General features: G+C 37.0%; 1 protein-coding gene across 3 annotated transcripts in view; it reads right to left on the bottom strand.

Annotated features, from left to right (window-relative positions):
* The window catches only part of EFCAB7 (EF-hand calcium binding domain 7), a 50,604-nt gene that overhangs the window by 9,812 nt on the left and 19,823 nt on the right, over window positions 1-20,969 (bottom strand). For all 3 annotated transcript variants that reach the window (XM_045199449.2, XM_024565563.3, XM_045199448.2), the window contains exons 7-11: window positions 18,111-18,252; window positions 14,580-14,689; window positions 12,142-12,299; window positions 11,097-11,230; window positions 3,765-3,913 (exon numbers count right to left, since the gene is read on the bottom strand). In XM_045199449.2, coding sequence (XP_045055384.1) covers window positions 3,765-3,913; window positions 11,097-11,230; window positions 12,142-12,299; window positions 14,580-14,689; window positions 18,111-18,252 — 693 coding nt within the window. The remainder of the gene's footprint in view (window positions 1-3,764; window positions 3,914-11,096; window positions 11,231-12,141; window positions 12,300-14,579; window positions 14,690-18,110; window positions 18,253-20,969) is intronic.

Below are 20,969 nucleotides of genomic sequence, written 5' to 3'. Positions count from 1 at the left end.
AAAGTATGACTCCCCAACACCCTCAATGAGTTATATTTTCTTACATACACTTCAGAAGAATAAAACTTTTTCTGGAAAACGATTCCTGAATATAGTGACCCCATTCATAGCAGTTACACCACTCCAGGTAGTCATAAAAAAATGTTCCTTCATGTTGGTTGACATAGTAATTAATATAGCCTAAGTCCTAGGGGTACAACAAACCAGTTTAAATTATTTAACTCAAGCAGTTACAGATAATAAAAAAGATTTGATTTTCTTTGATCACTCCAGGTACTTACAAGTTGTACCTGGATTAACACAAGTAAAACAATCTACAATTAATTAAAAGAGCAAACTATAAAAGGTTATCCAAAGAAGACTTAGGGCGTCCTTGGAACTTGTCTTGGCCAAGCTTGGAAAGTCTAGGGTCATGATTCTGGAGTGTCCTCCAGTCCCTTCCTATAATACTTCAAGTTATACTGTTTGTCTCAGAGTTTAAGTGTTGTCCAGCATCTTAAAATGCTTCTATACAGTCACTGTCCCAACAGATGACCTAAAGACGAAACCAGGATGAAATATGAAAAATATACAACCTGTACGTCAGACCCCCACAGATGAAACTTCTTCAAATAGAATCAACAACAGTGGTTGAATGAATCACCTTTAGCTGGGTGAAAATTAACAGGGCAGCTGGGATCAACATGTTCCCACAAACATATGAAAAATGATGATTCTTTTGTCATTGTAATGAGGAGTCACCAGCACTGGTTTAAACCTGTTCAATTTCCCTGCAACAACTCCTCTCAATGAACACAGTTTTGTAAGCCAACCAGTGTCAGCTCCTCTCTTTTGAAAGTCAAACAGTCAAGGACAGATTCATGTCAAGTGATACACTCTTGAGTGCCAAACAATCAACAGTCTCACCCGACTAACCATGCTTTCCTCAAATCCTATATAAATAAAATGTGCGTTCTACTCTGCGCGGAATGTAACAAGCCAGCGCAGATTTCCCATACAGTAAGCGATCAATTCAGCTTTTAATATTAAGAATATAAACAAATGTATTATTATCTAATATGTGGTCTAAAACTCTTAAATTCTTTATGTTAAACCAGAAACAAAAATACAGAATTTAAGAAGGCCTGACTTCCGGTCAAGATGGAGGTGTCAGTAAACATGCTTCATCTCCTCACACAATTACAGAAAAATTTACAACTAGACCATATCTGGGTAAACAAATATCACCCAGAACCATCAGAAAATCGAGCTGTATGGAAGTCTGACAACCAAGGATTTAAAGAAGCCAAATTCATCCAGACAGGTAGGAGGGGTGGAGATGTGGATATGCGCAGAGAGGCACAGAGTCGCAGTGTGGCTCAGAGAGGTGGTAGAATGGGTGGTCCCACATTCACATGTGGTGGATAAAAATCGGGAGGTTTACCTCAGAAGTAGGGGGTCCCAGCCCCAGGCCAGACCACACAGCCCAGGGTCTCAGTGCCAGGAAGATAAGTCCCCATAACTTCTGCCTGTAAAAACCAGTGGGGGTTAAGGTGGGGAAAACTGCCAGATTTTCAGAAGACTCCTTTTAAAGGGCCTGCACAGACTTGGGACTTACACAAACCCATCCCCTCTGGGATTCAGCACCAGGGCAACAGCTGGAAGGGCACCAGTGGCATATGGGAAGTAAGTAAAGAGATTGGAAACAGAGCAAGTGCTGGGAGACAAAACCTGGGCAAACCTCCAGAAGTCAGGAAGCGTCACTGTCCCTTCTCTAAGCCCTCCCCCCACAAAGAGCCACAAAGTGGTAAAATGGGTTGCCCCACCCTGGTGACTACCTAAGGCCCTGCCCTACACAATCTACAGGTGCCTTTTCTGCAATAGGCCATGCTACTAAAACAGAGAGTCAAACCAGCTCTCCCTAAAACACAGAAATAAACCCAAACACAGGGAGGCTGCCAAATTAGGAGACAAAGAAATATGGTCCAAATGAAAGAGTAGAACAAAAGTCCAGAAAAAGAACTAAATGAAATGGAGATAACCAACCTATCAGATACAGAGTTCTTAAAACACTGGTTATCAGGATGCTCAAAGAACTCATTATGCCATATGGCAATAGCATAAAAAAGACCCAGGCAGAAATGAAGGTTACATTAAGTGCAATAAAGAAAAATCTACAGGGAACCAACAGTGGAGGGGATGAAGCTAAAATTCAAGTCAACAATTTGGAACATAAGGAAGAAAAAAACATTCAATCAGGTCAGCAAGAAGAAAAATAATTCAAAAAATGGGGATAGTCTAAGGAGCTTCTGAGACATCTCCAAGCATACCAACATTTGAACCATAGGGATGCCAGAGGGAAAAAAAGGAAGAGCAAGAAGTTGAAAACTTGCTTGAAAAAATAATGAAAGAAAACTTCCCTAATTTGGGGAAGAAAAAAGACATAAAAGTCCAGGAAGCACAGGAAGTCCCAAACAAGTTGGACCCAAAGAGGACCACACCAAGACACATCATAATTAAAATGCCAAAGGTTAAAGATAAAGAGAGAATCTTAAAAGCAGCAAGAGAAAAGAGAGAGAGCTACCTACAAAGGAGTTTCTGTAAGACAGCTGATTTCTCTAAAGAAACTTTGCAGGCAAGAAGGGAGCAGCAAGAAGTATTCAAAGAGATGAAAAGCAACGACCTACAATCTAGATTACTCGACCCAGCATAGCTAGAATGGAAGGGCAGATAAAGTGCTTCCCAGATTAGGTAAAGCTAAAGGAGCTTATCATCAACAAGTCATTAATACATGAAATGTTAAAGGGACTTATCCAAGACAAAGAAGATAAAAAATATGAACAGTAAAATGACAACAAACTCACAACTATCAACAACTGAATCTAAAAAACAAACTAAGCAAACAAGCAGAACAGGAACAAAATTATAGATATGGAGATCATTTGGAGGGTTATAAACTGGGAGGGGGAAGGGAGGGTATGGGGGAAAAGGTGCAGGGATTAAGAAGCATAAATTGGTAGGTATAAAATAGACAGGGAAATGTTAAGAATACTATAGGAAATAGAAAAGCTGAAGAACTTTTATGCACAACCCCTAGACATGAACTAAGGGGGCAATTGCTGGAGGAAATGGGAGTACGGGGCAGAGAAGGGGGAAGGGGAAAAATTGAGACAACTGTAATAGCATAATCAATAAAATATATTTTAAAAAAGAAGACCTAATATTTATTATTCCTCTGGATTATTACAAGACTTATTCAACTTCTATATCTATCATGTTAATAAATAATAATAATGATAGCTAATATATACACAGCACTTTAAATGAGACAAGCACTGACCCAAGTGTTTTACAAATATTAATTCAAGAAGTACCCTTTGCCAAGAAATCAGAATTCCAGTTTTCATACAGACACATTCCTCTTATTCTAAGAGAGCCTTTATTCTGTTAGGACAAAGAGCTTCCCCATAGAAATGAGACTTTAGCAACTCAAATAGCCATCACCAATTAAGAAATATAATTTTTTAGATTATAATTTTTTCCTGCATATCTATGTTCAAATTCCTTTGTTCCTGGATTATTTAAATGTCTGTAATAACTAAATTTCAGTCCCAAATAGGAATTTACATAAACTAGCAAAAAAGTGCTGTTGCACCCATGATTCATTCATACGCTAAAGGTCAAGAATTTGAGTGACCAATTCAAAAGTCATGTGTCAGGAAAATGTTCAAAGGGTAAAATATTATGTATATTAAACCCACTCCAAAATTCTCAGATTGCTTTACCTCTGTTAATTCCAGTGCTTTATTGTAGCCCATCGAGAGGAGAGTAACCCAAAGGTCACGAGGATCTCCTTCCCGATCGTTAGCTTCCATTAGATTCAGATCCATGAAGCCCTGTCTTGTTAGTTCATTCTTCTTTGTATCAAAATTCTCTGTCAAAGCAACAAAAAGTTTTCTCATATAACATAAAGTTCATACATTTAATAAAATGTCTATTTTATATTATTCATAAATGTTTGTCGTAAAGGAGGCCTTATGAATCTGTTAGCCATGCAAAAGTGCAATAAGAATGACTTAAAACATGCTTGGGAGATACCATTCCAACTTCCCACAACTCAGCATAATAACCATCACAGTGCGTGATTTAGTTTTTAAACAAAATCTGAAGTTATAAATAATGTAAATCTATTCCAAAATTAAGATAAATTGTAATTGTTCTGGGTAAATTCTAACCTACCTGCTTATACAGATACTAGTATATATTTTTAAAATTTTAAATGCTTTATATAAATTTGCCACTTACATACAGCAGAACTTAGGAGAATTTGATGTAATACCCCCAAATTACTAAAAAGAGATCTGGGAATAGTGCCAGATCAAGGAGGCTACTACATGCCTAATTACTCTAATTTTACCCGAATTGTCCCTGGTCCTTAAAACACTGTTAGATAATAGGAAACACTCTGGAGTTCATAAATGTCCTAGACAAATACAAGCATGTGCATTTAAACATTATTGTCAAGCAAAGCTAAATTCACCTAGAAGCAACTAGATATGTATAATGCCTAAATTTGTCTATAATATAGAAAATAAATAGCTACTCATTATGGATTATACTGTTAACTGCTCTAACAAGCAAGATTCTATTTTCCAACTCCCACCTGTCATATACACAAGGCAAATGGGTACTCTTAGTTGAGATATCTTTTTTTTTTATGCATTAGAGTTAAGAAAAGCAGCAGAGACATAGCTGTTTAAAACTTGCTGACTGAATAATAGTTTGAAATATTTAAAGTTGGAAAAGTGACTCATAACTCTTGCAAGAAAAAGTAAATGAAGATTAAATTTGATCATAGAAATGGTAGTCACTAAAGTGGAGGTTGAAGCTACTTATGTAGTAAAGCAAAATAAAAAATATTAATATTTGATATATAATCCAAAGAAGTTAGTACTTTCGAAAAATGTATCTACCCTGGCCAGGTAGCTCAAATGGTTGGAACATCATCCTGATACGCCAATGCTGTAGATTCGATCCCTGGTCAGGGCACATACAAGAATCAGCAATGACTACATAAAAAAGTAGAACAACAAACCGACGTTTCTCTCTCCTGTCCTCTCTCTAAAAATCAATAAATAAAAATTTTAAAAAATATACTTAGATACTGTACTATAAAGACTATCAACAACTAATCTACTTTCAAAACTTAAAATTCTTAATCCTCTATTATTTTTTTAAATGTATTAACATATCTGACTTCAAGACTTACTTTAAAGCTACAATAATCAAGATAATGTAAGATTGGTGAAAAATTAGACAAAAGGATCAATGGACTAGAAAAGATTTATAAACAGACCCATACAAATATATGCAATTTATATTTAACAAATGAGCAAAGTCAGTTCAATGGAAAAAGGATAGTTTTCTCAACAAATGGTACTGAAACAACTGGACATCTATATACAAAAAATAAATAAATAAATCTAGGCAAAGACTTTACATCCTTCACAAAAATTAACTAAAATGGGTGATAGGTCCAAAAAGGTCATAGACCCAAAACACAAACCTATAAAACTTCAAGATAACAGGAGAAAATCTGGGTGAGCTTGTGTATGACTATGAGTTTTTAGATACAACGACCAAATGCATGATCCACGAAAGAAAAAATTGGTACGTAGGACTTCATTAAAATTGAAAAGCTTCTGCTCTGTGAGAGGCAATATTAAGAGAAGGAAAAGACAAGCCACAGACTGGGAGAAAATATATGCAAAATAATATGTGATAAAGATTTGTATCCAATATATACTAAGAACTCAACAATAAGAAAACAAACATCTTAATAAAAAAATGGGCAAAAGATCTGAACAGACCCCTCACCAAAGAAGATATACAGATGGGCAACAAGCATATGAAAAGATGCTCAATGTCATATTTAATTAAGGAATTGCAAAGTAAAACAATGAGATATTACTACATATGTATTAGAATAGCAAAAATCCAAAAAAACTGAAAGTACCAAATGCTGACCAGCATGTGGTACAACAGGAATTCATTGCTGATGGGAATGCAAATGGTACAGCCACTTTGGAAGATATTTTGACAGTTCTTTCAAAGTTAAATACGGTTTTATTATACCATCCAGCAATCACTGAACTGAAATGATTGAAATGAGTTGAAATGTATGCACACCAAAAATCTGCACATTTAGCGTTTATAGCAGCTATATTCATTATTGTCAATAATTGGAAGAAATCAAGATGTCCTTCAATAGGTGAATAAATAAACAGTGGTACCTCCAAACAATGAAATATTTTTCAATGCTAAAAAGAAATGAACTATCAAGCCACAAAAAGACATAAAGGACCTTAAATGCATATTGCTAAGTGAAGGAAGACAGTTTGAAAAGGCTATGTGCTATGATACTTGAATAAAAAGTACTCTGGAAGGGGCAAAACTATACGGACAGTTGAAAGATCAGTGTTTGCCAAAGGTTTGGAGGGATGAATAGGTTGATAAATAGGTGGAGCACAGGGGATTTTTAGGGCAATGAAATCATTCTACATGATACTGTAATGCCAGATACATAAAATGATATATTTGTCAAAACCCACAGAATTCTACAACACAATATAAAACTAATATAAATTATGGATTTTAGTTAATAATAATGTATCACTGTTAGTTTAGCAATTTTAACAAATGTACCACATTAATGCAAGATACTTATAACAGGGAGAATGGTAGCAGAGGAAGAAGGGATATTTGGGAGATTTAATCTTTACTGTAAACCTGAAACTTCTCTAAAAATAAAGTCTATTAATAAAAAATAATAAAATAAAGGTAACTCTAAGTCTAAAAAGTTTATGAAAATTATCTTACAGATAAATAATGCTTTCTTTTTATCAAGGAGAAGGATGAAGAAAATTGATACTATATGTGACTAAAAATATAAACACTTCAGAACCTATAGAGCCTGTTTCTTTGCAGTATTTTTAATGTTGACAAAGGAGATATTCCCCCCAGACCATTTTTAAGTCAGTCATCCTTGGGGATATTTTATAGCATGGTGCTTACGGTTTTGGAGTCTGAGTGCCTGGGTTTGAAATTCAGCTGTGATTTTTTTTTGCTGTGTAACCATAGTCAAGTCACTTACCCTCTTTGATTCCGTTTCCTTATTTGTAAAATGAGAATATAGCACATAGCTCAGAGCGTTGATGTGTAGAGTGCTTCCCCCGGTACATGGCATGTTTTCAAAAAATGTTAACTATCGCGTCAAGATGGCAACATAGGTAACCATCCTGCCTTCTCCCACTCCCACATCAAAATTACAACTGAACTATAGAATAACTGCCACTCATAAACATTAGAAATGGAGCTGAATGGAAGTCCTACAACTACAGAATTAAAGAAGAAACCACATCAAGACTGGTAGGAGAGGTGAAGACGTGGAACAGGCTGTTCCCACACCTGCATGTGGTGTATAGAAATCACAGTCTCAGTCCCACTCTCAGGCTTCCCAGCCCAGAGTTCCAGTGCCAAGGAGGTAAGTCTCCATAACTTCTGGCTGTAAAAACCAGCATGAACTGAGACTATGGAAGACAGAAAGTTCTAGAGTCCTAGGCAGTTCTTTTTAAAAAGCCTGCACACATACAGGCCCTGACTGGTGTGGTTTAGTGGTTTGAGCACTGGCCTGCAAACCAAAAAGCCCGCACACAGATTTACTCCCTCTGAGCTCCAGTGTGGGGGCAGCAGATTGAAAGTCATCAGTGACACATGGGGAGGAACTGAATTGTCCAGCATCAGGGCAAGAGCTGAGGGGCAGCTTTCTTCCAGACAGAAGTGCTAGAAGAGGCCATTGTTCCTTTTCTGAGCTCTCCCCATTGAAAGCCACAGACCCAGCAGATAGGCGCCGTATCTGAGAATCCATCAACCTGGCTCATACTGTTTACCCCACCATGGTGATTCGCTGAGGCCCTGCCTGAATCAACTTTGAGGCCCACCCAACCTGTTTTCAGTGGCTTTTCCACAGCAATGGCCTGTATTGGCCTGTGATTAAGATTTTCATAAATTCTCTCAAACAAGCAGCATCTGGTTTCAGTGAGCCCCGTACCTCTAATTGGCCCTAGGCCTGGCACTCACTGCAGCCAGCCTTGGATTACAGCTTGGCCTCACCTGGGCACCTCCAAGCCCAGCACAAGTAGCAGCCATCTGCATTTTGCCTTGTAGCTTATGCTGTGTGACCCTGGACAGAACACAGGCAGTGGCTGACCCTGAATGTGCCAACAGCAACGAAGGCTCAACTACAAGAGGAGGGTGTACATAGCCCACACTGTGGGCACACCTTGAGTACCCAGCTTGGGTGATAAGGGAGGCTGTGCCACTGGACCCTACAGGACACCTACTACATTAGGCCACACTACCAAGCCTGGGAGATGTAGCAGCTCTACCTAATACATAGAAATAAACACAGGGAGGCTGCCAAAATGAGGAGAAAAAGAAACATGGCCCAAATGAAAGAATGGATCAAAACTCCAGAAAAAGAGCTAAATGAAATGGAGATAAGCAATGTATCAGATGGAGAGTTCAAAATCCTTCTGGTTATAAGGATGCTCAAGGATCTTAATGAGGACCTCAGCAGCATAAAAAAGATCCAGTCAGAAATGAAGGACACACTGATTGAAATAAAGAACAATTTACAGGGAAACAACAGTAGAGTGGATGAAGCTGAGAATCAAATAAATGATTTGGAACATAAATAAGCAAGCAAACAAACAAACAAACAAACAAGCAATCAGAACAAGAAAAAAGAATAAAAAAAAATGAGGATAGTGTAAAAGGAGCCTCTGGGACAACTTCAAGTGTATCAACATTTGCATCATGGAGGTGCCAGAAGAAGAACAGAAAGGGCAATAAAATGGAAACCCATTTGAAAAAATAATGACAGAAAACTTCCCTAACTTGGTGAAGAAAATAGACACATAAGACCAGAAAGTGCAGAGAGTTCCAAACAAGAATAACCCAAAGAGGACCACATCAAGACACATCATGATTAAAATGCCAAAGGTTAAAGACAAAGAGAGAATCTTAACAGAAGGAGAGAAAAGCATTAATTACTTACAGGGGAGCTCCGATAAGATTGTCAGCTGATTTCTCAAAAGAAACTTTGCAGGCTAGAAAGGACTGGCAAAAAATATCAAAGTGATGAAGAGCAAGGACTTACGACCAAGATTACTCTATCCAGCAAAGCTATCATTAAAAATCTCTATCATTTAGAGAAAGAGCTCCACAGACAAGAAGAAGCTAAAGGAGTTCATCACCACCAAACCAGTATTACATGAAATGTTAAAGGATCTTCTTTAAGAAGAAGAAGATAAAAAATATGAATAATAAAATGGCCATAAATACATATCTATTACCAATTGAATCTAAAAAAACCCCAAAATAAACAAACAAGTTGAACAGAAAAAGAATCATAGATACAGAGAACATTTTGATGGCTGCCAGATGGGAGGGGGGTCAAGGGGTGGGTGAAAAAGGTGAAGGGATTAACAAGTGCAAATTGGTAGTTACAGAATAGTCATGAGGATGTAAAGTACAATAGGGAAGAGAGTAGCTAAAGAACATACATGCATGACCCATGGACAAGGACACAGTATGGGATTGCCTGAGGGAGGGAAGGAGCTGAGTGGTGGGTGGCAAAGGGAAAAAATTGGGACAATTATAATAGCATAAATAATAAAATATAATTAAAAAATGTTAACTATCAATTCTAACAATTTAATTACATTAATAAACAAATTTTATTTATCAACAACTTTCCCATAAGAATCCTAATTATGAATCAATCTTATGAAATGCGCTCTAGTGCCAATAATAGAAAACAAAAAGATCATATAACCAAAGTTACAAGACAATTACATCATTCTAAAAATAATACTCTTATGTGAATTATCAATCTTGTTTGTCAAAGTTTAATATTATCAATCAATGTACATTTCTTGTTACTGATTATGCTATATAAACTTTCAGTTAAAAAGAGATATATTTTTAAAACCCTTTATATTAATAATATTTCAACCTTACTTTCTCTTTAGATAAACAGATTTATCAGACTCCCACCTGGCTCACTGACTCTGCCAAGCTTGGACCATTTTAAGAACCAGAGAAGTAGGACATAGTACTCCCCCAGTGATAGAAATACGTGAGTTAATCTATTTCTTGGCTGCATTTGGGCCCCCTCAAACTTCTTATTCTGTGACCTATAGTTGGGTACGGCTTTTTGTCCTTCCCTTTGACTTTTCAGTCTTTGTCTTAAATACAAATTCCCACACTTCTAAGTGACAACTGCTTTTGCCTCATTCAAAGTATTTTTCTTTGGTATTTTTGGTTTCCATACCTCTATGGAAGCACTTTTTTAATGCAAATCAAATACAACAAACCAAAGAACTCTTAGTAGGTATAAACAACTTCCTGGAAACCTCAATTTTTAGTAAAATTCTAGTCTACTAGAGCTCTTTGCTGCCCTCTCCTGGGCACAGTTCAGGGCTCTTGACCACTGCAGTCCCATCAGTATCAAGAGCTAGGACAAAGTTTTTACATTCTAAGCTCCAAAGAGCACAGGTTGAAAATAAAATTACAATTAATTACTTTAATTCATATTTTATTGTGATTACCACACCAACTATCAACTTAAGTAAAATAAATGTTTAAATTTTTATGGTCTACAAACAAAGCTACTACTTTTTTTTTTATTGTTATTCAATTACAGTTGTCTGCATTTTCTCCCCATCCCTCCACCCCACCCCAGCCAAACCCACCTCCCTCCCCCGCCTCCACCCTCCCCCTTGATTTTGTCCACGTGTCCTTAATAGTTCCTGTAAACCCCTCTCCCCACTGTCTCCTCCCCACTCCCCTCTGGCTATTGTTAAATTGTTCTTAACTTCAATGTCTCTGGTTATATTTTGTTTGCTTTTTTCTTTTGTTGATTATGTTACTTTTAAACTGTCCTAATTGTTATAATAATATTCCATGGAGAAGCCTGACATTTTACTTCTTAAGAATGGGAGTGGGGGCTATATATTTTTAATACATCCATTAAGAAAGAGAAAAGTGCTTACCTCTGCAGACAGCCCAAGCATCTTCGTCACATTTCTCACCGCTTGTTCTCAATTCAAAAAAATTATATTCTTCAAGGCTAAGAAGACCATTTCCATCTAAGTCAATTACTTCAAATATATCTGATAAAGTTGACCTAAAATTATAAAACCAGCATATTACTTCTTTTCTCCAAGGCAACTTGACTGAAGCTTTCTACAAAGATAATTTTCAAAAGGAAGTAATATCAAGGCATTGAATATTTTTGGTGAACTATAAAGCTAATGTATCCAAATATGCGTGTGTGTGTGTGTGTGTTTGTATTTATAACTGAGTTTCTTTCCTCATGTTTTTACTGGCTTCTTTTTATTTATTTATTTTTAGAGAGAGGGGACGGAGTGAGAAAGAGAGGGAGAGAAACATCAATGTGTGGTTGCCTCACACATGACTCCCACTGGGGACCTGGCCCGCAACCCAGGCATGTGCCCTGACTACGAATTGAACCGGTGACCCTTTGGTTTGCAGCCTGCGCTCAATCCACTGAGCTACACCAGCCAGGGCTCCAAATATATTTTTTAATTCAGTCTAGTATTATATGAGGTAAAGAAGCTTCTAAAGCAATCAAAGTATTTCAACACATAGAAGGATCTCAACTGATAGTAGTCCCCTTCTTTTCTCCTTTCTCCAACCCACTTCTTCCTTTCTACCAGATGTTGTTGTGTATATCTAGGGTTTGGGAGAACCACCTAAGTGCTTGGATTTCATATTTGACGGTTATCTAAGTCAGTGCAAGCAGCAGGATCTAGTTCTAAGGCTGTGTCTATTGGAGGAGGAATTGGTAGATGTATGACTAAAACTGACTTGCTAAATGTGTGGAGCCCAGAAATGAATGGCAATCCCAGACCCATGAATGGATGGCCACTTTCAGACGCCTAGTAAAGCCCTGAATTATTGGATTAGAATAATGGGGTAGGGGTGGCAGCTCCAAAGGAAAGGGTGGAAGACAGGCTATTAATGTATATATCCAGTCTAAATGTTATAGTTCTAACCTTAAGAAACAAAACTTACCTAAATTCCTTTGTAAGAAATAATTCCCCTGTTTCATCTCTATATACAAGCTGGGCTTCTTCTGTTACTGATTTTATTTCTTTCCTCAGCCAACAGCCAGTTGTGAAAGGAATTAACCAGTAAATCCCAGGTCCTAGTTCACCAGTCCATCCAAAAACCTTTTTTGAAAAGAATTTTAAAAAAGAAACAACCAGCATAAGTCTGAATTATTTTAAATCTTCCTCCTGAAAAAGAAGCATTAGATATAACTTTTGAAATCACCAATTCTATATAGTTCTATCAAAATCTGTTGTCAATGGTAACCATCATATAAGACCATTAGCTGTGCTGCTCTATGTTGTTCTATGTTCATTTTTAAATGCCTAAAAATATGACAGGTAAGATATTCTATAATTTCTAAATCACCCTCGGTATCTTCAAACATGACTGGTGCAAACGTCTTCAGGAGGCACAGGAGGCAAAGAAAGAGATCTTTGAATATTTTTTGAGGTTACAGTTCTCTAATTTGATTCAAATATAAATATATGATTTGTAAATCAGCTTTCAATGACACAAAATGAAAATTAAATATATTTAAAAGAGTCAATTATTTATATAAATTAGCCATATTTGTAAGACAAATGCACTGGAATTTTAACATTATGTAATATGGACTAGATCAGAAGATGGCAGAATCCCAGAAAAACCTACCTTATACAAAATTATTTTTCATCACAGGATATTTATAATGAAAGGTACAATATTTGTTTAGGAAAACACTTTATTCTCCTGTTCTATAAAAGAAAGCAAAATGCTACCTCTCTTTGGACTTTCTATGTGCTTTCTGAAGCCCAAGGCTTCCTATGAAACCTAGGGGCTGTCTCTGTCAATATATTAAATCTAAGCACTTTTTGTCGGCTAGTTGCCCTTCAGCACAGAAAAGTTCTATGGATTTCTGTCTTGTGGTGTGTTCAAAATCTTTCAAAACCCAGGTATATTTTTAGGTCATCCTGGGTACTCATATCCAAAATAAAGTTGCTCATCTGAATTGTAGGATCAGTCCTATTGCTGCGCTCACGAATGAGAGGAATGAACCATAATCATCTTAAAGTGACCACGTCTCATTTTAATGTAGGAAGCACTCTAAAAATACCGAGGGTGATTCTGAAGACTAAAGATTGACCAAAGCCATCCTTTGGAAGCCTTATCTTGTAGATTGGCCAGATGTAGACTGATACCCAGGAGTGAAAAACAGTTCTTGCTGCTTCCTAATATATGTTATCCCATGAACCTCCCTTATCTCCACACATAACCTTCAACTGCCACTGTGGATGGCAAATAGAAAGTTGTTCATGGGCACAAAACTCTTCTTAAAGAAAATAATTGTGAAACTAAACCTAAAACTGAAAAGTCCTCTGTAAATATGACATATTACAGATAACCAGAAGCCTATATAGCAGAGAGGTAAATAGAAACTCATTCAAACTTTATTACAGGCTTGCTATGTACTCACATTTTTACACATGCAATCTCATAAGAAAGTAATTTTATCCAAAACAGAAATGGGAACAGCTATTGTTTTAGACAATGCTTTATCTTGAACTTAACTTTGTAGTCAGTTCTGAAGAGGAGTTTAGTCAAAACATTAACTTCTGTCATTTTATTTGTTTCTTGCCTATAACTATTCTTGTCTGTTAGGAAGCCTACAATAAAGACTTTTATATAACATTCCATCAGGGAAATGTTTGTCTGTCATTGAACCTATATAAAGATTAAATATGATATTGCAGTAAGCCCTTGAATAGTATTATTCCTGTTGCTGTGTAGCAGATGTATTTTGTAGTCCTCATAAAATAAATAGCCACATTTATGTATCTGCCTCACATATTTGGCCTCTGAGTAAATATATAATTAGAAAAGATCAGAGCAATCCTATGGGCAACATATAAAATCATTTAAAAGCATTTCTTTAGATCAATCTATTTTTGTACGCTATAATATGATCAAGCCTGAGGGTAGTAATCTTAAAGGGGTTTTTTTTGCAGTAGTATTATAAGTAAGATAAACATCTAAAGCAACTTTTGTAGTCTTGAATTGCTTGTATTTAGGGGGGAAAAGTCCACTGGTATCAACCATTTTTACTGAGTATAACAAAACATGTTCCCATGTGAGGCATCAGGGCATTTAGAGAAGAGGAAAGTGAAGTACAATGCCACACAACTTTAAGCTATGAAGCTAAGATTGCCAATCAAGCCTCAATTCTTAAATCTCAGAGACCAAGAAAAAGTACTTCACAATTAATAAAACATAGGTGATATGCATAGTGTTTAAGTATTGTATATACCTTAGTTGGAAGAAAAAACACAGAAGTTAAAAAATATATACAAAAACTACTATCGTCCCCAAACTTGAGTTCACACTATATTTTTAAATTAAACTTAGAAAATAAATATATATACTTCTCTATTTCGTAGTTCAGTAAAACACATGAGCTGTAGGTTGGTTGGATTCTCATTTTCCTTAAGAATATATAAGGCAGTATCAACTGATAACCAAGGTGATGGTTTTCCTATAAACAAAAAATCCAAAATCTTAAAATAAGCCATCACTATTTATTCTTTCCTATCTAAAAAATAAGTCGGTGGTTTCTTTTCTTTTTGATTTCTTTTTTAAAAATACACATTCTACTTTTATATGAAAACATCATAGCATTTGCAATAAGGCACATACTTATATACTGTGAGCTTGTCAGAACCATTCTCTATATACACACTTCCTAAAAATCGTAATTTTTCTTGAACTCATCACAAAGCTGAGGTTGCAAGAAAACAAGTAGCCTGAAACCCAAAGGAAAAACAACCCTTTTGAGGAGAGATGGGATGCAGGCCCTGACTTACCTGCGGAGGAACACGGGAGGAGGAAGAGATGTCAGACACCGACTATGCGCTGACAACTCCAACGTCTGGATCTCCAGCTAGACCCTTACCTCTGAACGTCAGGCCCACATAAACAACTGCCCATTTGACATTCCCACCTGGATTTCTATGTCTAAAGCTGACTTTCTCCAACCCCTTTTTAAAGACTGTCCATCTGTACTCTACCTCAGTTAGTAGTAATTCATTCCTTTTAATTGCCAAGCCAAAAAATCTCAAAATCATCTTTTAACATTTTTCTTTTCTTACACACGACAACCAATCCTTAGGAAACCCTATGGTTCAACCTTCAAAATATATCCAGCATTTCTACTTCTTATCCTTTGTACATCCCAGTTCAAACCATAATCAGTCCCCTCCTAGAATTCTGCAATAGCATCCTAGCTGGTCTCCTTGTTTCTCCTGGACAACCTTCAGTCTATTCTCAATATGGCAACCTGACTGCTCTTGTTAAAATATAAGCCAGATTATGTCCTGTCTCTATTCAAAATCTTCTCATGGAGTTAAGGGTTGGGGAAATGTTGCTCCCACCCTAGCAACAAGGAAAAGTGCATTAGCTACTAAATCATATCTTTTGTTGAATCTATCAGAGCAGAGGTCACAGGGTAACCTGAAATCCAAGGGAAGACAGACCTTTCCCAGGAGAGATGAAATGCAAGCATTGGCTTACCTGTAAAACACAGGAGGATGAGACGTCAGGTACCACGCAAGTGGAAAAAGAAGGGAGAGGGCAGGGAAATATTTGAAGAAATAAAAGTGGACATTTTTCTAAAAATTATGAAAGACAATAAGCCATAATTCCAAGACACTCAGAGAGCCCTAAGCAGGAAAAATACACACACACACAAAGAAAACAGTATCAACAAGGAAAACAAAAAAATACCTAGACACATATTCAGGCTGTTGAAAATAAAAGATAAAGAGAAAGTCTTGATGGCAGCCATGGGAAAAATACTCCTCAGGCTTCCTCATTCCCTAGATTAAAGGCTAAGTCTTCGTTATGACAAAACAAAACCTGCATCTGATTTTGTCCTTGTCCCTCCCAGTTCTTTTACTACTCTCTCCTTACCTCATTCCAGCCACCTTGTTGTTCCTCTAACACCAGGCATACTCTCACCTCCTCTGCTCTTCCCTCATCCTTTCCACCACCCCTACACGTACAAAGCTCACTCCCTTGTCTTCTGTGGAAGACAGCAAAAATGGCTGTCCTTAGCTGAAATGTGACTTTGCAATGCGACTTTGCAGCTCCTTCATCAGGAGGTCAAATCTGTCTCTTCACTTTATGAATCTGGGCTTATCTTGTGACTTGCCGCGAACAACAAAATGTAACAGAAGAACGTCATTTCTGAGCCCAGGCTTCAGGAGGCTCTACAGTGTTTCTGCTTTCTCTCAGATCCCTGTTACACCATGAGAACAAGTCCAGGCTAACTTAGTAGGGGATAAGAGATTATATGAGGCAGAGTCAAGCTGTCCTGGCTGAGACCTCATACAGAGTAGAGAGCCCAGCCAAGACCAGTAAACCCAGACAGCAGCTAACCAGCAGTGGACAACAGATACATGAGTGAGCCCCACAGAGAAAGCCAAGCCTAACTCACACCAAAACTATCCAGAAGAGCAGCTCATGAGCAAAGAGATGTTTAATTGTTTTAAGCTACTGAGTTTTGTGATGGTTTGTCATGTAGCAGTTCACAATTGCTAAATCTCTTTCAAAGTCTTTGCTCACTCAGATGACAGCTTTTTAACGGAGGACAGTGACCACTCCATTTCAGTGGCACCCATATTCCCTCAGCATTCGTAATGCGCCTTTCCTCTGTGTTCTTCCCATAGCACTCACCACCTTCTAACATGTATTGTCACTTACTATTTACCTTATTTATTGTTATTACCCCAACTAGAATGAGAGTTCCTAAAGGCAGCGATTTTTGTTTTAGTATTCTGATATTTCCAAGCTCCTAAAATGCTGCTAAGTATGTGGGCCCTCAATAAATATTTGAGAAATAAATGAATAAAGAAATCTTTTTTGTAAAAATGTGGAGAACTAACAACTACATTGAATTTGCTGGCCCACCTTGATACCTTTATCTGAAAAATGACTACTGTAATTGCTATTTAAAGACATCAACTACCAAATGTAAGTGTCCTGTAAGATAAACAGTGAAAACTTACAGAAGCTCTACTTTAGGAAGAAACAAGAACGGGGGTGGGGAAGAACCTTCTAGTTAGAAAATATTTATATGTAAACATAATAAAAGAAAACATTAATATATAAAATAATCAACATCAAAATAATTTCTAGAGAAAGCACTTATAGACATTTTTCACTAATTAAAAGTTATATAACCGCCCTGGCTGGTGTAGCTCAGTGGATTGAGCACAGGCTACAAACCAAAGGGTCGCTGGTTCAAGTCCCAGTCAGGGCACATGCCTGGACTGCAGGCCAGGTCCCCAGTAAGGGGCACATGAGAGGCAATTACACACTGATGTTTCTCTCCCTCTCTTTCTCCTTCCTGTCCCCTCTCTATAAAATAAACAAATAAATAAAATCTTTTTTAAAAATTATATAACCACTTTTAGATACTAGGAAATTACTATCTTATCTTAGTATTTGTGTACAAAAAAGAATGTTACCATAAATGCAAAGATTATTAATAAGACTTGTTTAAGTCATATGACATAGGACTTTGAAGATGTCAAAAATATTTACAATTCATATTGCCTTAAATTACATTACTATAGAACTTCTCTTAAACATACTAATTTTAAAAATTGACAAGTGGCAAAGCTAAAGATTAATTAGCAAATGAAGTTAATTCTATGTTAGAAGGTTTTTAAGTGAATTAAAATAAAACATGCTTTAAATATATATAAAAATCCTTACTTGCTTTGTAAAATATATTATAGGTTAGGTATAAACTGACTGCTTTAAATGTATGTAACCACATGTTTCACAGACAGATTATTTTCTTCACTAAATAGGACTATCAGATACTTACCTAAGTATTTTCAAAGAGAGTACAAACTAATACTTTTAAAAATATATAAAAATTTACAACTTGCCTTCAACTTGGCTCAGATTTAATGGCTTAATTGTTACATAAACCATGGACCTCTGAGCTATTTGCATCCTGTATTGATGACTAATGATTTCACCATCTTCTTCTAAGAAAAAGCACCCTTTTGATTGTACACATTGCCACTCCTGAAATGAAGAAAAAAAAGTTTTCCAATCAATGTTTACTAAATCTTTATAGCATGCATAGCAATGAGAAGAAATCTGAGGAGGATATAAAATGTTTGTAAGTAGAACAATGACCTCCAGAATTTTCAGGTTAAAGAACAACATGATACAACTCAATCATAACTGATAGTAGTATCTAGATAGAACAAAAATGAATTATGTATGAAAATAATATTATAATTCTGTTTCCTAAAATAGTGCCTGACACATTATAGGTGCTCAATAAATGTGTGTCTGGTATGTGGGGGGAGGGAGGTGACATCAACATAAACTGAGAGAGCAATCCATGAACTGTACATTGAAGGATCACCAGAACTAAGATCATGAAAAGTTAGGAAAAGAAATAATGAAGAGAAGTAAAAAATAAATAAAGTCCATGAGAAGGGAGTATTGAAACAAAGTAATAAATAAACATGTTGCAATAATCAAGGGAGCATGTAGGAATAAAGAAGACCACTAAAATTGATATGCTGAAAGAAAAAGCAATCTGATTTTGTATTTAAAAGATAAAGTATGTAACAATGAGAATAACTTTTTTCAAGTCTATGTACTAAAACAATACTATAGCTATGAATAAGTTTCATAGCTATAGCAACATATTGATAAATATCAGTTTTGAGAAAGACCTTTCTATAAAATGGGCTCTCATCTCTTAGTTTAGCCAAATTCCTTCTCCTAATCCAAACTAATATGTTGACTTCTGGCTAAGATGGAGGCATAGGTAGATACTCTTTGCCTCCTCACAGAACCAAAAGGACAACCAAGGAGTTAAAGAAGAAACATTCATTCAGACCAGCTGGGGGGGGGGGGTGGACAGGCAGCCTGGGCAGAGAGGACTCTCAGCAAGGCGGTGACTGGCAGACTGAGCGGCCCCATATTTGCGTGTGGATAAACTGAGGGGAACAACTGGGGAGTAAGACAAACCATGTACCCAGGGTTCCAGCACAGGAAAAGAAAGTCTGAAAACCCCTGACTGGAAAAATCTGTGGGGATTGTGGCAATGGGAGAAACCCCCAGCCTCACAGGAGAGTTCTTTGGAGAGATCTACAGGATCCTAGAATGTACACAAATCCACCCACCCAGGAATCAGCACCAGAAGGGCCCAATTTGCTTGTGAGTAGGGAGGAAATGACTGAAAGCCGACCGAGAGCCGAGCAAGTGGCACTGTTCCCTCTCAGACACCTCCCCCACATACAGCACCACCATGCAACAAAGTGGGTTGCCCCGCCCTGGTGAATACCTAAGGCTCCACCCCTTACTATATAACTGGCATGCCAAAACAAAAAAAAATGGCCCAAATGAAAGAACAGATCAAAGCTCCAGAAAAAAATACAACTAAGCAATGAAGAGATAGCCAACCTATCAGATGCAGAGTTCAAAGCACTGGTAATCAGGATGCTCACAGAAATGGTTGAGTATGGTTGCAAAATAGAAGAAAAAGTGAAGGCTATGCTAAGTGAAATAAAGGAAAATGTACAGGGAACCAACAGTGAAGAGAAGGAAACGGGGACTCAAATCAATGATTTGGAGCAGAAGGAAGAAATAAACATTCAACTGGAACAGAATGAAGAAACAAGAATTCAAAAAAATGAGGAGAGGCTGAGGAACCTCCAGGACAACTTTAAACATTCCAATATCCAAATCATAGGGGTGCCAGGAGAAGAAGAGTAAGAGCAAGAAATTGAAAACTTATTTGAACAAATAATGAAGGAGAACTTCCCTAATATGGCAAAGGAAATAGATTTCCAGGAAGTCCAGGAAGCTCAGAGAGTCCCAAAGAAGCTGGACCCAAGGAGGAACACATCAAGGCACATCATCATTAAGTTACCCAAGATTAAAGATAAGGATAGAATCTTAAAAGCAGCAAGAGAAAAGGAGACCATTACCTACAAAGGAGTTTCCATTAGATTGTCAGCTTATTTCTCAAAAGAAACCTTACAGGCAAGAAGGGGCTGGAAAGATGTATTCAAAGTCATGAAAGGCAAGGACATACATCCAAAATTACTCCATCCAGCAAAGCTCTCTAGAATGGAAGGACAGATAAAGTGCTTCCCAGATAAGGTCAAGTTAAAGGAGTTCATCATCACCAAGCCCTTATTATATGAAATATTACAGGGACTTATCTAAGAAAAAGAAGATCACATCTATGAACAGTAAAATGACAACAAACTCACAACTATCAACAACAGAACCTAAAAAACCGAAAACTAAAACAAACTAAGCAAACAACTAGAACAGGAACAGATTCACAGAAATGGAGATCTCATGGAGGGTTATCAGCAGGGAGAAGGAGGAGGAGGGAGAATGGGGGAAAAGGTACAGGGAATAAGCAGGGGAAAAGGTACAGGGAATAAGAAGCATAAATGGTAGGTACCAAATAGACGGGGAGGTTAAGAATAGTATAGGAAATGGAGAAGCCAAAGAACTTATATGTACAACCCATGGACATGAACTCAGGTGGGGGGACGGGAATGCAGGTGGGAGGGGAGTTGCAGGGAGGAGAGGAATAAAGTGGGGGAATAGGACAACTGTAATAGCATAATCAATAAAATATATTAAAAATAAACTAACAAAATAATATGTCTACACAGGATCTCATAACTAGAATTAAGTGCAACTTCAAAATGGCACTTTATACAGAAAGTAAAGGATTGTCTATTGAAGGTATGAAAAATTGT

The sequence above is a fragment of the Desmodus rotundus genome, chromosome 3 (assembly GCF_022682495.2).
Source record: "Desmodus rotundus isolate HL8 chromosome 3, HLdesRot8A.1, whole genome shotgun sequence".
Classification (NCBI taxonomy): Eukaryota; Metazoa; Chordata; class Mammalia; order Chiroptera; family Phyllostomidae; genus Desmodus; species Desmodus rotundus.
Note: the sequence above shows the minus strand (reverse complement) of the source record. Positions and strands in the feature narration are given on the sequence as shown.